Source organism: Melanostigma gelatinosum (assembly GCF_949748355.1).
Source record: "Melanostigma gelatinosum genome assembly, chromosome: 1".
Taxonomy (NCBI): Eukaryota; Metazoa; Chordata; class Actinopteri; order Perciformes; family Zoarcidae; genus Melanostigma; species Melanostigma gelatinosum.
Window position 1 is genome coordinate 30,057,517 of NC_136634.1, and position 13,753 is coordinate 30,071,269.

Here is a 13,753-nt window from a genome sequence, read left to right on the forward strand (position 1 = left end):
CCTTCAGCCAGACAGGAGGAAGTGGGACATGAGTCAGGCTGCACCGTGTGCGTGTGTGTGTGTGTGTGTGTGTGTGTGTGTGTGTGTGTGTGTGTGTGTGTGTGTGTGTGTGTGTGAGACTCTGTTTTCCGTGTATTCTGTACATCTCTCTCGAACACATTCTTGACCTCGCTGTGAGGAGCACAGCAGTGACGTTAGGTCAGGATTATTCCAGCTCACGGTACAGTATCTCCCACCAGGCCGGCTGCCACAAACTGTTGTCATTTGAAAATAGTTCCTTTGTTTCTCATTCACACAGTCATTTCAGATAGGGATGGGCAATATGGAGAAAATCAAATATCATATTTTAACTACCTCGTGTATATATCACCATTGGAATGATATTGTAGGGTAGACCGTTGGTGCTTTCACATCACAGTTACATAATGCGATTTTGACATGGCGAATGTAAACACATATATATATATTATATATATATATATGTATGTATATGAATGAGGCCTGATTCCAAATAGAGCATTTTCCGATTGAGACGTGTGATGTGCCGATGAGATTGTGCTTTTAGAAGCTGTCTGTGGACATGTATACAGAGCGTTTGGATATGCGTCTCAATAGAGGGTTTCCTGTTTACGACCAGCTCTGTGTGTCGTACACAAACCAACGAGCCAATAGTTTGCAATGCTGGAGTAGAGATGCATGCCCCAAAGAAAAGCCCACATTTCTCTGTCAGAAGGAGAAACACACCTACTTTTAAACATTGTGGTTGAAGGAATGAAAGAAGGATCGCAGTATTATGTTTTGTGAAACTGTATTGCCTCTGAAAAACACCATTTTTGTATTAATAGTCTACATGCGAAGATGAGCTCAGTCAATACTTTATTTCATCTGCAAAGAGATCTCTCAAAGTAGGGCTATTTGTTGGAGGTTACCGGGTCACTACTCTGCCGGACAACAGTTCTTTACTCGTCATGCATATGGTGGTGTGTTCATTATACTATGAAAGCTGATTTTGACATCGGGGATGTACCAGTGCCAATTTTTTTCAGAGCGGGTACAAGTACCAGTACTTACATTAGGGTACTTGCCAATACAAAGTACCGATATGAGTCATTATACCACTTCCCAGTTCTTTGACTTTGAAGACATTTTTTATTTTCTGACTGTATCAAATGAAATATACAACATGATGCTGTTGCTGACATTTTAACATTATGTTTTCCTGATACAAATAAAAAAAGTATGCCTTTTAAGGAACTTCTTCTTAGCTTCCTCTTGGTCCTCTTGGTATAAGTTCACTTCCAGACTACTGAAATGGCATGAGAGGACAGAAACGTGCCAAACCCATCTAGTGCCGAATGAGGTGATATGATGTGATTACTAGTTGTGGAAAAATGTAATCAAGCAGAAACAAATACATGTTAAATGTCATCAGCAGGAACATTTAGCGATTAGCAGTTTAAATGAACTAAACTGCTCAATGGATCCTAATGGCTTCCTGGCACATAGCGTGAATATATGGCTATAAATGAATACGTGTAAGATGAAGCATTACATGTCTTGGCTTGCTCTCCTCTCCCTCTGGTCCTTTACAATAATGTAGGTCAGTCATGTTACTTCGTGCCTCATCCAAACTGACATGTTGTTAGCTCCTCCCTTACACCCTTCCTTCTTTCAATCCACTAATCTACATCTCTGGCAAATTATTTCAGCTAGTCTGTGTGGGAAAGAACTGCACTGATTTATCTATATTTATTTTTGAAATATTATTTCTTTGCAATATAAAGTGCTTGTTGGACTACATACAGTTGTTTATCGTGTAGAACACTCTAAAATGTAAATGAAAGGTTCTTTAATCATATCTGGACGGCTAGAGGGCAGGAGATCCAGTTTGTCCTGAGGCGGACGCTTCATAAATCAAAAATGAGTTATGACGCTTAAGAAGAGTAAGAACACAGACATCATACACGTATCGCTTGAATCAGCATGATTTCCTCTTTCCAGTGATGGATAAATGTGCTCAGAATTCATATTAAAACGATACTTCAGGTCCTCATAATCTTTATGTTCGGCTGTTCTTTTCCTGTCAAAGCAGTCCAGTTACAGTGTAAAACTGGTAGTTAAGCAGCATCCCTTTCCCTGGTGCAGATTTACCAAAATGTAAAGAAATATAGGCTTAAAAAAATAATATCATAGCGACGCTAACTGCGCATTATGAGTTTATTTCCCCCCACAAGTCAAATATATAACGCAACACTATCAACTCTTTGTCCACAATACGGGACAGGAGGACAGGTTACTTTGAATTACTTATCAAGTCCGCGTTCCTTTGTCCAAATAATCCAGCCTCGGAACTATCCATTCATGAAATGACATCGCACACTTTAGGGGCCTTCTTACCCCGGGAATATGCATCGACATTAATGGTATGTAAGAGTGGCATTAACAATGTAACGGGACACGCAACAGAAGTAGTGCTGGCCAGTCATAAGCCACAGAACGGCGCAGCGCATAGTGTTAATAAATAGAACATATTCCAGCGACGTATTCCATCAAATCACACTTCAGGATATTCTCTTACTAATGATTAAACACAAAAGTAGCCGACAGAAATAAAGCATGTCATAAACTTTAGCTGATGTCGTCGAAAATAAACCTTTTCACTCTTTTAAAACATGAAAATCAATCTCACCTAGATTTTTTTAAGGCTAGTTTGATCTTCAGTTCAAGATTTATATTGGCTATTTATTTAGATTTGTATTACTTTAGAGTTTGTTTTCCTGCTCCAAAGTATCTGTGTTATATCGGCCTTTAAAAATCCGCTATCGGCCTGCTCTACCTGCTCTACCTGCAAGAATGGCACTGGACAGATATTTTTGATATGAATCCAAATAGTTTCATCGCAATCTTTTCTTTAGTTGCCAAAATATCTTGTTCTGGACCAAAGTGTTAGTCAGCTGTTGGTAATCGATAAAGAGAATATTATTATGAGTAGTTGTAGTAGTATGTAACAGCCTAAACACCGCAGGCAGGTTGTGTAGGAGTCCTGATGGTAGAAAGAATCCATCTAATCCACATAAATCTCTCCGAATCTACATATTACCTGGATTAAAGAGCAGCCAGTTGGAGCTGCTGATCAGGCTCCCATGGGGACAAAAGGTCACCGGTGCAACTTGATGCTTTAAAACTCATAAGTCAATTGTTTATATCCGCTCTAATGCTAACAGGCACCCAGAGTACAGACCCTGAACTCAGCCTGCAGATGATCTTTCCTGTTGTGTTGTCTGAAAGATTCATGATATTCTAGCAGCGTGCAGCAGACCGTGGCCGAGTGCTTTTGCTGCTCTATATTGGGGCTTGAATGCTAATTAGCCTACTCCACTTCTGAAGGCCTATAAAAAGCCGGCGCAGCCTCTGGAGAACTTTGAGCGACTGATCTGTCCTCCTGCTTTTTCTCTCCTCTGCAATGTGATGATGTAAATGGATCTTTGTATTTACAGGAGTTAGACGTTTAGTGCAGCATATAGGCCTGATGTAGACATGGAAAGATCCCTGAAAAAAGTAGTTGTTGTGAAAGGTACATCATGTTGTAATCAATGCAGAGAATTGTGGTTTAGAGATCCAAATGCACCCACCATCAAAGCTTTACATTCTTTGAAGAAAACATGGAATAATTTAAGTTCTTTCAGAAACTTTGAACATATGGTTTTGAACATACACATAATATTGTCTGTCATTGTAAAAACGTCATTATGGTACCCTCAAACTCTCTGTTCCCCTTCTCAATAGCTGTGACAACAGCCAGCTCGGACTAGCAATCGTCGGCTTTTTGTATGGGAGGAAAGTTGTATGCAACTGTAGGCCATATGGTTTGGAATTTTGTCACGATGTGGTGACAGAGGAAAGGTCAGGTTGCAGCCCCCCATAGTACTTTGTTACAGCCATCAGATGGCAACAGACAGCAACAAGTGTAATATCGATGTAAACCCCAGAGCCGGAAGAATCTAATGAAACTTGTTTGAGGCCTGTGGGCCTTTGCATTTTCCATATATCTTATAGCATGGTACGCTTCGGTTATACATTCAAATTAATCAATATTCATTGTGTTTATTATTATTGCAATGTTTTGGGGAGGTTTATAACATGACTTAGTGGATAATATTAGTTTATAACATGGCTTTATGGATAATATTAGTTTATAACATGGCTTTATGGATAATATTAGTTTATAACATGGCTTTATGGATAATATTAGTTTATAACATGGCCATATGGATAATATTAGTTTATAACATGGCCATATGGATACTATTAGTTTATAACATGGCTTTATGGATAATATTAGTTTATAACATGGCTTTATGGATAATATTAGTTTATAACATGGCTTTATGGATAATATTAGTTTATAACATGGCTATATGGATAATATTAGTTTATAACATGGCTATATGGATAATATTAGTTTATAACATGGCTTTATGGATAATATTAGTTTATAACATGGCTTTATGGATAATATTAGTTTATAACATGGTTATATGGATAATATTAGTTTATAACATGGCTTTATGGATAATATTAGTTTATAACATGGCTTTATGGATAATATTAGTTTATAACATGGCTTTATGGATAATATTAGTTTATAACATGGCTATATGGATAATATTAGTTTATAACATGACTATATGGATACTATTAGTTTATAACATGGCCATATGGATACTATTAGTTTATAACATGGCTTTATGGATAATATTAGTTTATAACATGGCTATATGGATACTATTAGTTTATAACACGGCCATATGGATACTATTAGTTTATAACATGGCTTTATGGATAATATTAGTTTATAACATGGCTATATGGATACTATTAGTTTATAACATGGCCATATGGATACTATTAGTTTATAACATGGCTTTATGGATAATATTAGTTCATAACATGGCTATATGGATAATATTAGTTTATAACATGGCCATATGGATACTATTAGTTTATAACATGGCTTTATGGATAATATTAGTTTATAACATGGCTATATGGATACTATCAGTGGTGTATAAAGTACTCAAAAGCTATACTTGAGTAAAAGTAAAGATACCTTACTGGAAAACTACTCCAGTAAAAGTAAAAAGTCACCTATTAGAATACTACTTGAGTAAAAGTCTTAAAGTATCTGATATTTATTGTACTTAAGTACAAAAGTACTTCAGTATCAAAAGTAATTTTCTGATATTAAATGTACATCATAACCTGAACATTAAATGAACATCATAACCTGTTCATTGAAAGTAAAAGTACAAGTAAATGCTGTTAATAAAAAAGCAAAGGGTCAGAATTGTGAGAATTATGAAGTTTATTCTTTTAAGTGCTGTGGCATCATGACCAAGGACATGGAGCTGTGTTGAACATAATTGGGTTGGCTGTGATCCATTCAGGAGCAACAATGTTCAACATAATATATTGTACATAAGGATACTTTTGCATCTACTATGAACTTATCATCATAATTCTCCGAAAAGCAATATGACACTATGAAGGAGTTGTAACAGTGCGTTTATAAGTCTGCTCATTAGACTAGAGGATGTAGAGGACAAATGCATAATATTATGTTCAGCAAAACATATCCACTTGATGCATCAGGTCAGTGTTTAGAGAAAGGACACCTGCCTTGTAAACTCCTATGGGCCTGATTTGAACACAACAGGCAAAGGTTTTGCTCAAGCTGAATCTGCAATTGGGCGACTGCTACCATCATAACTCCATCTGATCATCCACAACATGACTCAAATATCAAAACATGATCAATGCTAAAGCAGCACCGAAAGGAACAACCCAGTCATTACTTGAAACTGAAAAATGTTCTGTTCATCTTCAGAAGAAGTTGGTTTTCAAAATGGTGAGAATTCAGTCTCGCTCTTCTTGGGCTGAAGACTAGTCCTGCGATGCTAAATAGTCTTTCACAGGCCGCTGAGGCAGGTAGAGGTGTGTTCAGCGTCACAGACAGCTTGCGCACAGCTGCGAAGGATTCCCCTAATGCTAAAGCTAATGCTAACACTAATGCTAACGCTGCGCTCTCTCGGCTCCCGTCAATCCTATGGTGTGGTGGTTAGCTATAGCTAACGTTAGCCAACTAGTGCTGCACAACTGTCAACACTTCCTCAGCTCACTCCTTCCTCAGGGAATCAAAACACGCGGCTTTGAGAGCACTTGTTTTCAATTGTGCATTAACGTGATTAACCAATGATTTAACTTGCTGCTAGCACCACTGATTCACCAAACCTGCTTGCTTGCAGTCTGTGTTCCACCACAGTCCCCGACGCTGCTCTCGTGATTTATTTTTTTCTAAAGATAGATTTGATTTTGTAGCGAGTAACGAAGGTTTCAGGGGAAATGTATCGGAGTAAAAGTATCAGTTTTCTTTGCAAAATGTAGTGAAGTAAAAGTAAAAGTCAACAGAAATATAAGTAGTAAAGTAAAGTACAGATACCCAAAAAAACTACTTAAGTACAGTAACGAAGTATTTCTACTTCGTTACTATACACCACTGGATACTATTAGTTTATAACATGGCCATATGGATACTATTAGGTTATAACATGGCTATATGGATTAATAGTGTGAAGTAAAACTCCCAGTGAAGAGTCAACATGTAAACAGTAGACATGGCCAAAACATGGAGACCGCCTGAAGATATCTTTATTAGTAACATAAATGTTGTATTTTAGTGTATTCTCATCACATGTACATACCCAGTTGTAGTAAAAGAGGAGTAGATTCAGTTGCAGCATGATCTATAGATCTTGGTTTTAATGGTGATGTTGCCTTTGAAATTTAGATTGTATACTACTCAAGGATAAAAGTGGTATTTTTTCGTTCATTGCATATTACTATTGCATGATAGTGGAGATATGCTTACTTAACAATGGGTTGATATTCCATAGCTTCTTACCCTTCAAAGGAGACCAGAAATAGCCTTCTGTTGAGGATATATTTCTGATTAATTTTGCGGATATGCTATTTTAGCGTATTTTCCCGCAGGCTAGGGGATACTAATAAAAGGCCTCTATATATTTTTGATATATATGTACTGTATATTGTGAACACACTGGTATCTGTACTCGGTATCAGTTAATTTGCAGGTGAAGGTGAAGGAATCGGTAACAGCAAGGAAGAAAATGGTATCGGAACCGCTCTAGTAATTATGCATTATTTTGTTGAATCTAATTAACTAGATTAGATTAGTGTGTGTGTGTGTGTGTGCTTTGAGAGAAGATGTGTGTCCTGTATATGTGATATCAGCAAATCTAGATCAGTCCAGACTGATTCACTGGCCCTTCAGGCTCGGTTGCCATAGTAACCGCCCTATGTGTGCAAGTGTGTGTGTGTGATGAGAGTATGGGGCCAGACTTCAAATGATATATGATCTGAAGGTAAAGCTCACTTAAACCCTATTGTCAAACAGCTGTTGTGCTGTTATGAAGACCTCACCATCAAATGGTGAGCTTTCCAACATATAAGCACAGTTGTGCTGGTATGTTCCCATGCTCATGTCTGTGCTGTGTATTCTGTCGTCCCTTCCTGTCCTCCAGGTGTTCTGTAGATTCTTTGACTGCCTGCAAGGGCCACCACAGGTAGAGGTAGGTCTGACAGCATGGAGTGGAGTGGTGACACCTGAACTCTGCACCAAACGTCTGCTCTAGTAATAAATCATCTGATGTGCTTGAGATGGAACATAATCCCACAGAGAGGACACAATGCAGCAGCGTTCAGAGACTCACAGGATTTATGTAGCACACAAGTGTGCCATATTTTAATACAGTGTCACTTGATATTGATTGAAGTAGTCTGGACAGATTTTATCTAAAAAAAATAAAGTATGCGTTCATATCCCAAAGATATTACAACTGAAAGTATGTTACACAGCTTTAGACTCATTTGAATCCACGATTGATATATTGTAGTAGGGACGCCAAAATTCTGAAAATGTGATGTTATTTGTTAGTCTGGAGGGAGCAGGGCTGGAGAATAACGTCATCCCGGTGACCATACAATAGTTCCCAAATAATTCTGTGTTGGAATCTGAAGGAGGAGAGCTAGTTAATATTAGCTGTTAGCAGCCAGTGGGCAATGCAGTCCAGTTTGGCTAAATAGCGGAGCTAACAGCTAACGTACTGAGTTACATTGTGATGCGTTCAAGCTCTAGTCAACAAAGATTTGTGTTGGGTGAAGGTAAATGATAACATTGATTGTTTTTGGCAAAAAACTGGAGCCGGATCATCAGGGACTGATAATAGATTCTCAAAACACCGTATGCAAACGATAATAAAGAAGTTTTGTAAGTGTTCCGGACTTATTGTTTTGTTTTAGGTCTTTTTCACCGTGGTAGCGAATTGAGTATCGAGAATCGTGCAATTTCATTGGTATTGACATTGATGACTAAATTTCTGGTGTTGTGACGTTCCTATCAGGTTCCCATCTGCTTTATGCCAATAAACGCAACGTTAACTAGTTTCACTCACAAGTTGACATAAGAGAACAGTGCAACATTTTAAAAGTGCACATCTTTCAGCTACAGTCAGATTATAGATCTCAGTTTCAGTGTGAGGCTGCGTACAGTGGAACGGAAAGAAAAGTCACGCTTTTGAAATAGACTCAATAACTATAAAACATATCAGTGTGATGTAACCACTGACTAAGTTGCATACTGTGTGGATTGTTGCTGCATGAATCTCAAAATCTATGTGAACTAACATGCAGGTATGATTAACTAATCGAGCGTGTGTCTCTCACTTCGTAATGGCCTGAGCACGTTCGCCCCATTGTGGGCTGCTAGTGATGTGAAGTAGCTAATGTTCTTTTTTGTTATTTTAAAATGGAAATATTTTTTTTATTTCAGGCAGTTAAGAACATCATAGTAATCAAAAAAGTTTAGGCTGATTTCAAATGCAATAAAGAATGTTTTTGGAGGTACACAGTTGGCCCAGTTTTTGAGATTCCCATGTGTGGCATGAAGTGCTTAATGTTTAGTTGCTTTAAACGTTACCGGTAGAAATTTTGGCCTGATTGTGGCAGTAGTCAAGGAGGTCAGGATGAAACCAAAATATGATGACTCAGCTTGTGGGGACGATGGATACGACAGACATGGTCAGTAGTAGAAAGCACATCTTATTTGTCCGATACCACGAGGTGTGTCCGATACCACGAGGTGTGTCCGATACCACGAGGTGTGTCCGATACCACGAGGTGTGTCCGATACCACGAGGTGTGTCCGATACCACGAGGTGTTTCCGATATCACGAGGTGTGTCCGATACCACGTGGTGTGTCCGATACCACGAGGTGTATCCGATACCACGAGGTGTGTCCGATACCACGAGGTGTATCCGATACCACGAGGTGTGTCCGATACCACGAGGTGTGTCCGATACCACGAGGTGTGTCCGATACCACGAGGTGTGTCCGATACCACGTGGTGTGTCCGATACCACGAGGTGTGTCCGATACCACGAGGTGTGTCCGATACCACGGGGTGTGTCCGATACCATTAACGCACATCATTTACTTTGCTTCTTCACCGGAGTATCTGTGCTTTCTCGCCTCGCAGGTTTCCTTGTATCCTGGTTATACCTAGGGTTGTGTGCCTTTGCATTTCAAACAAGCTGATTGGTTGATCCAACTTCCTGCGGGACGGTGTGCTCAAATCAGAACGCTGGTCATGGTAACGTCATACTCTAAATCCGTATATGACATGAGCTAGTTCTAAAAGTACTTGAAGTGGTGCAGAAGCAGTATTTTACTGTGTATTTATTTAACCGTACCGGCTGCAGGAAGCGACACGGCTCACTCACTGTACAGAGAGCGAATGATGCGTGACAGAGAAAGGTGAACCGGTCCATGCTCCACACATCCCCATAGGCCATGTGTGTGTGTGTGTGTGTGTGATGTTCCCTACAGTGGCTGTCAGTTCGCTTCGCCGTCAAAGAGCTGATTGTCTGACACAGTAGAACAAAGTGTTGCCTCTGGCGCGACTGATTCTCCACCGTGTCAGTCTGTGAGAATGTTTTCAGTAGGATCACTACGCTGGACGTTTTAACAAATAAATATGTTTTTCGGGAGCTTTTCGTTGCTTGAGCTGATTCCTGAATCGAGGTTTGGTAACCAGCCTTCGGTGTTTAGCTCCGGGTTACATGCCTAAATCACAAGTACATCTGTAGTGTATCTCTCTTCAATACGTGTCCAGTATGTTTTGTCTTCACTAAGTCGCAACTGACAGTGTGGCATTCATGCCACAGTTTCATGATAATGGCCCAGACAGCTCTGAATCGCCGTTACTGTGCAGTGAATGGGATGCATTCACACTCTGCAGTCCCATATTGAAAGAGATCACGGCCGATAAAGAGGCCGTTGACCTCCAGGACGGAGACCAACTGCAGAAGCCTTTTTCTACTAAACGCTTCTTTTATGATTTCACTTGCATGTTCTGTTTCTTATAATATGTATTTCAGTTCTGCTGTGGGTCTTCTTATTGTTTGTGTGAAAATGTTAACTTCTCTGTGTGTGCGTGTGTGTGTGTGTGCGTGTGTGTGTGTGTGTGAGCATTCTGTCTAATCCACCAGTTGCATTTTTTGTGCTTGTCCCCTGACCTCACCAAACTCTGACATCACACTCACAGAGGGACTCTCTCTCTCTCTCGCTCTCTCTCTCTCTCTCTCTCTCTGTCTCACTCTGGACTTTTCCAACCCCCCCCCCCCCCCCCCCCCACACACACACTCACACACTTTCAGCAGGAAGACTGTCTGAACACATTCTCTCATCTTCACCAAAAAGCCTCCAGCTCGAATCCCCCCCTCCCTCTCTTTTTTAGCTTTTGGAATGTATGAGTTATGAAGTCCGGGGCGGTTCGTTAGAAGCACAGTAGGTGCTGTTTTTAGTCGAGTGCTGCTGATCAGACGAGAGAACGAGAAAAGCATTTTAGAAGCATGTAAAACCACCGATAAAGCGATTGTATTCATTTTGAAATTATACACAATGTGTCTAATATACAATATCGACACTTCTCATGCATATTAGGGCTGCTTGATTATGGCAAAAATCATAATCACACAGGTCAATATTTAGATCACGATTATTTAACAAATTGCTCATTGACTTTGAAAACGTCATGTATTTATTAGAGCATTTTGTAGCCTACATTTGAAAGGTAAATGCATCAATCTGGTGCACTTTGAAGGTAAAAACGAAGAGGCTGGATCTATGGAGAACTTTGTGCTCTCGGAAACAATTTTAACAACAAATTGAATCACCAACACATTGGTTCTATAGCTATGAATGTTGACGACACAGCAAAAAAGTCAAACCCACAAAGCATGGTGAACAGGATGAGGTCCGTGTTTCAATACGGGTTGGATGACTATGACTATGCATTAGGGCTGTACAATTAATCCAATTTTAAATTACGACCTTGACAAAACAAGATAATTGTCATGAAGCAATAGTAACGCCGCTTTCCATTTTGCAATGAAGCTGTCATTTTGTCTTGTGTTATAAATCCAGCGCACCCCTCGCCGAAGAAAAGAAAGAGAGAGGAACCGGCACTTAGTGCCGAGGTTTGGGAGAGGGGTGCTGTAAAGCGCCATTTTCACCCTGGGCCTTTCCAAGCCGAGCTAGAGCTGGTCACGTTGCACCACCACGGAGGAAATCAGCGCGGCAGGGGCCAGCCGGCGCCGTGGAGAGCGCCCACGATGGGATCCTCCCACACCGAGCGGTCGTCCCTGACCTGTAGAGCTGCACTGCAGTTAAAGAAAGGGTGCGCTCAAATGTTTGCAGATTTTTCCGTAAAACGAACAGCTTGGCAAGACATTTAGTTCTCTCTGGTGACACCTATGTAGATAACTGCACTTGTGTTTTTGTCAGTGTGTTGAATGGCACCGCATCGTCATATGGCTGAATAGTATTTCATTGCATTGGAAGCTGCCTCATATCATAGACTGTATATGAAGTGGACGTAGTCGTCGTGAAGTCATCCATTGGTTTGTGGACTGCTTTTTTGAAGTGTTGAGTTTGGCATTTAGGCTGTTGCCATGTTGTTTTTTTGCAACCAATGAACGGAAGTGACCATATTTGGACTGCATCATGAACATCATGCTGTTTTGAGGTAGACTTGAGACGAGCGATTGAGACCATAAACCATGTTTCATATGCACCTTTAATGTATCGTATCGTCGCCAATGCATGAAGATGCGTATCGGCCTCAGTGATGGAGATGCACATTCCTAGAGATCACACTTGTTATTTGTGAGGCGGTAAACACTATTTAGGGTTTTCAGTTTATAGTTAATTTTAATACATTAATGTTAGGGGTGTAACGGTTCACAAAATTCTCGGGTCGGTTCAATACAATACAGTGGTGCCACGGTTCGGTACGTTTTTCAATTCAGCAAAAAAACAGAAATGCCAAATCCTCGCTGGTGAGACTCTCAAGGGGGTGTGCCTGAAGAACATGGCTCTTTATCTCCATTCAGTAGTGAGGTAATGTGTCCTTACAGTCTTTGTGTAGTCCGTGACGTCTGGTCGTCTGTTGTTAGAGGAATAGCGGGTGCTCGGACATTTGATTCTCTGTCTGGGCTTCTGTTTTCTTTTTACAAAGCAGGAATTATGGTCTGGAGAAATGGGCTTGTGAAAGAGTAGTGTCACGGGGCTCGATAGCATTAAGCATGTTAGTACAGCCTAGTTTACCTCTCCAGAGTAGGGTCTCATATCCGCAGCTATAAATATACCTTTAGCCCTGTTCCAATCAGTAGGAAGAAGCTACCTAAACGCAGTGGCGGGCCGTGCATTTTATACCTGGGCCTTCACTGCTGTCCTGCAGCTGAAACACCTCATTATGACGCCACAGCTGCGGTTATTATTTGTTTTGTGTAAAAATAACTGCAGAGAATACGCCGGGAGTGCGTCTCCTCTCTGACTGCAGCTGCGCGAGGCTTCTGTGAGAGTAGCCGCCTGCGAGTGCTTTGGGGCAGCTCACGGCAGCAGCCGCTGCTCGTTCACGACAGTGCAGAACGGTACGTGCTTTCACGTCAGAGTCAAAACACCAGAAAAGTCTCCAGCAACACCAGAACAAGTGGCTAGATTTGTCGTTAGTAGCTTTTGAAAAAAAAAGTCGCCAAGAGGGTTCAGAAAGTCGCCAGATTTAGCGAGAAAGTCGCCAAGTTGGCAACACTGGTACCAACTAAATATGTCCCCAGAGCAACATTGGACGTAACAATGGTTGTAAAAACAAAGATGTAAAAACAAACGCAGTTAACTTACCAGAGCTGCCGTTCACTATTTAAAGACAAAGTCCATCCTCCTTTCTTTGTTAATAAAGAGTTTAATCTCACGGTTGTTCAGTACATCCGTGTGTTTTAGTTCCAGTAAGAAGTCCTTCTCGATTCATGGACGCCAGTGAAGACAGTCGAGCCTCCCCAGTTCTTGAATACGTTTTTATGCGTTTGAGGCTGAAAATGTCCGCTCGACAGAGGCAGCAGATATTGGGATTGTCACCGCCCACTGTCACACTAGAGCACACTAGAGCAAAGCAGAGCAACTGATGAAGTCAGTAGCTGTGCAATGAGAAAATAAGTTAATGGGGGAAAAAAATTATAATACATGTAGTGTATTTATGAAAAATTATTAAATTATAAAATAGCTATAACTTTGTGAGTCTGTTTCGGCCAGCAGAGAAGGCTTTGAAGGACCTGACG

General features: G+C 40.5%; 1 protein-coding gene across 2 annotated transcripts in view; it reads left to right on the forward strand.

Annotated features, from left to right (window-relative positions):
* bcar1 (BCAR1 scaffold protein, Cas family member) overlaps positions 1-13,753 on the forward strand; it is a 99,739-nt gene that overhangs the window by 29,531 nt on the left and 56,455 nt on the right. The window contains exon 2 of one of the 2 annotated variants that reach the window (XM_079265989.1): positions 7,602-7,649. The exons of the other annotated variant lie outside the window; for it this stretch is intronic. Coding sequence (XP_079122115.1) covers positions 7,602-7,649 — 48 coding nt within the window. The remainder of the gene's footprint in view (positions 1-7,601; positions 7,650-13,753) is intronic. 2 annotated transcript variants of the gene reach the window in all.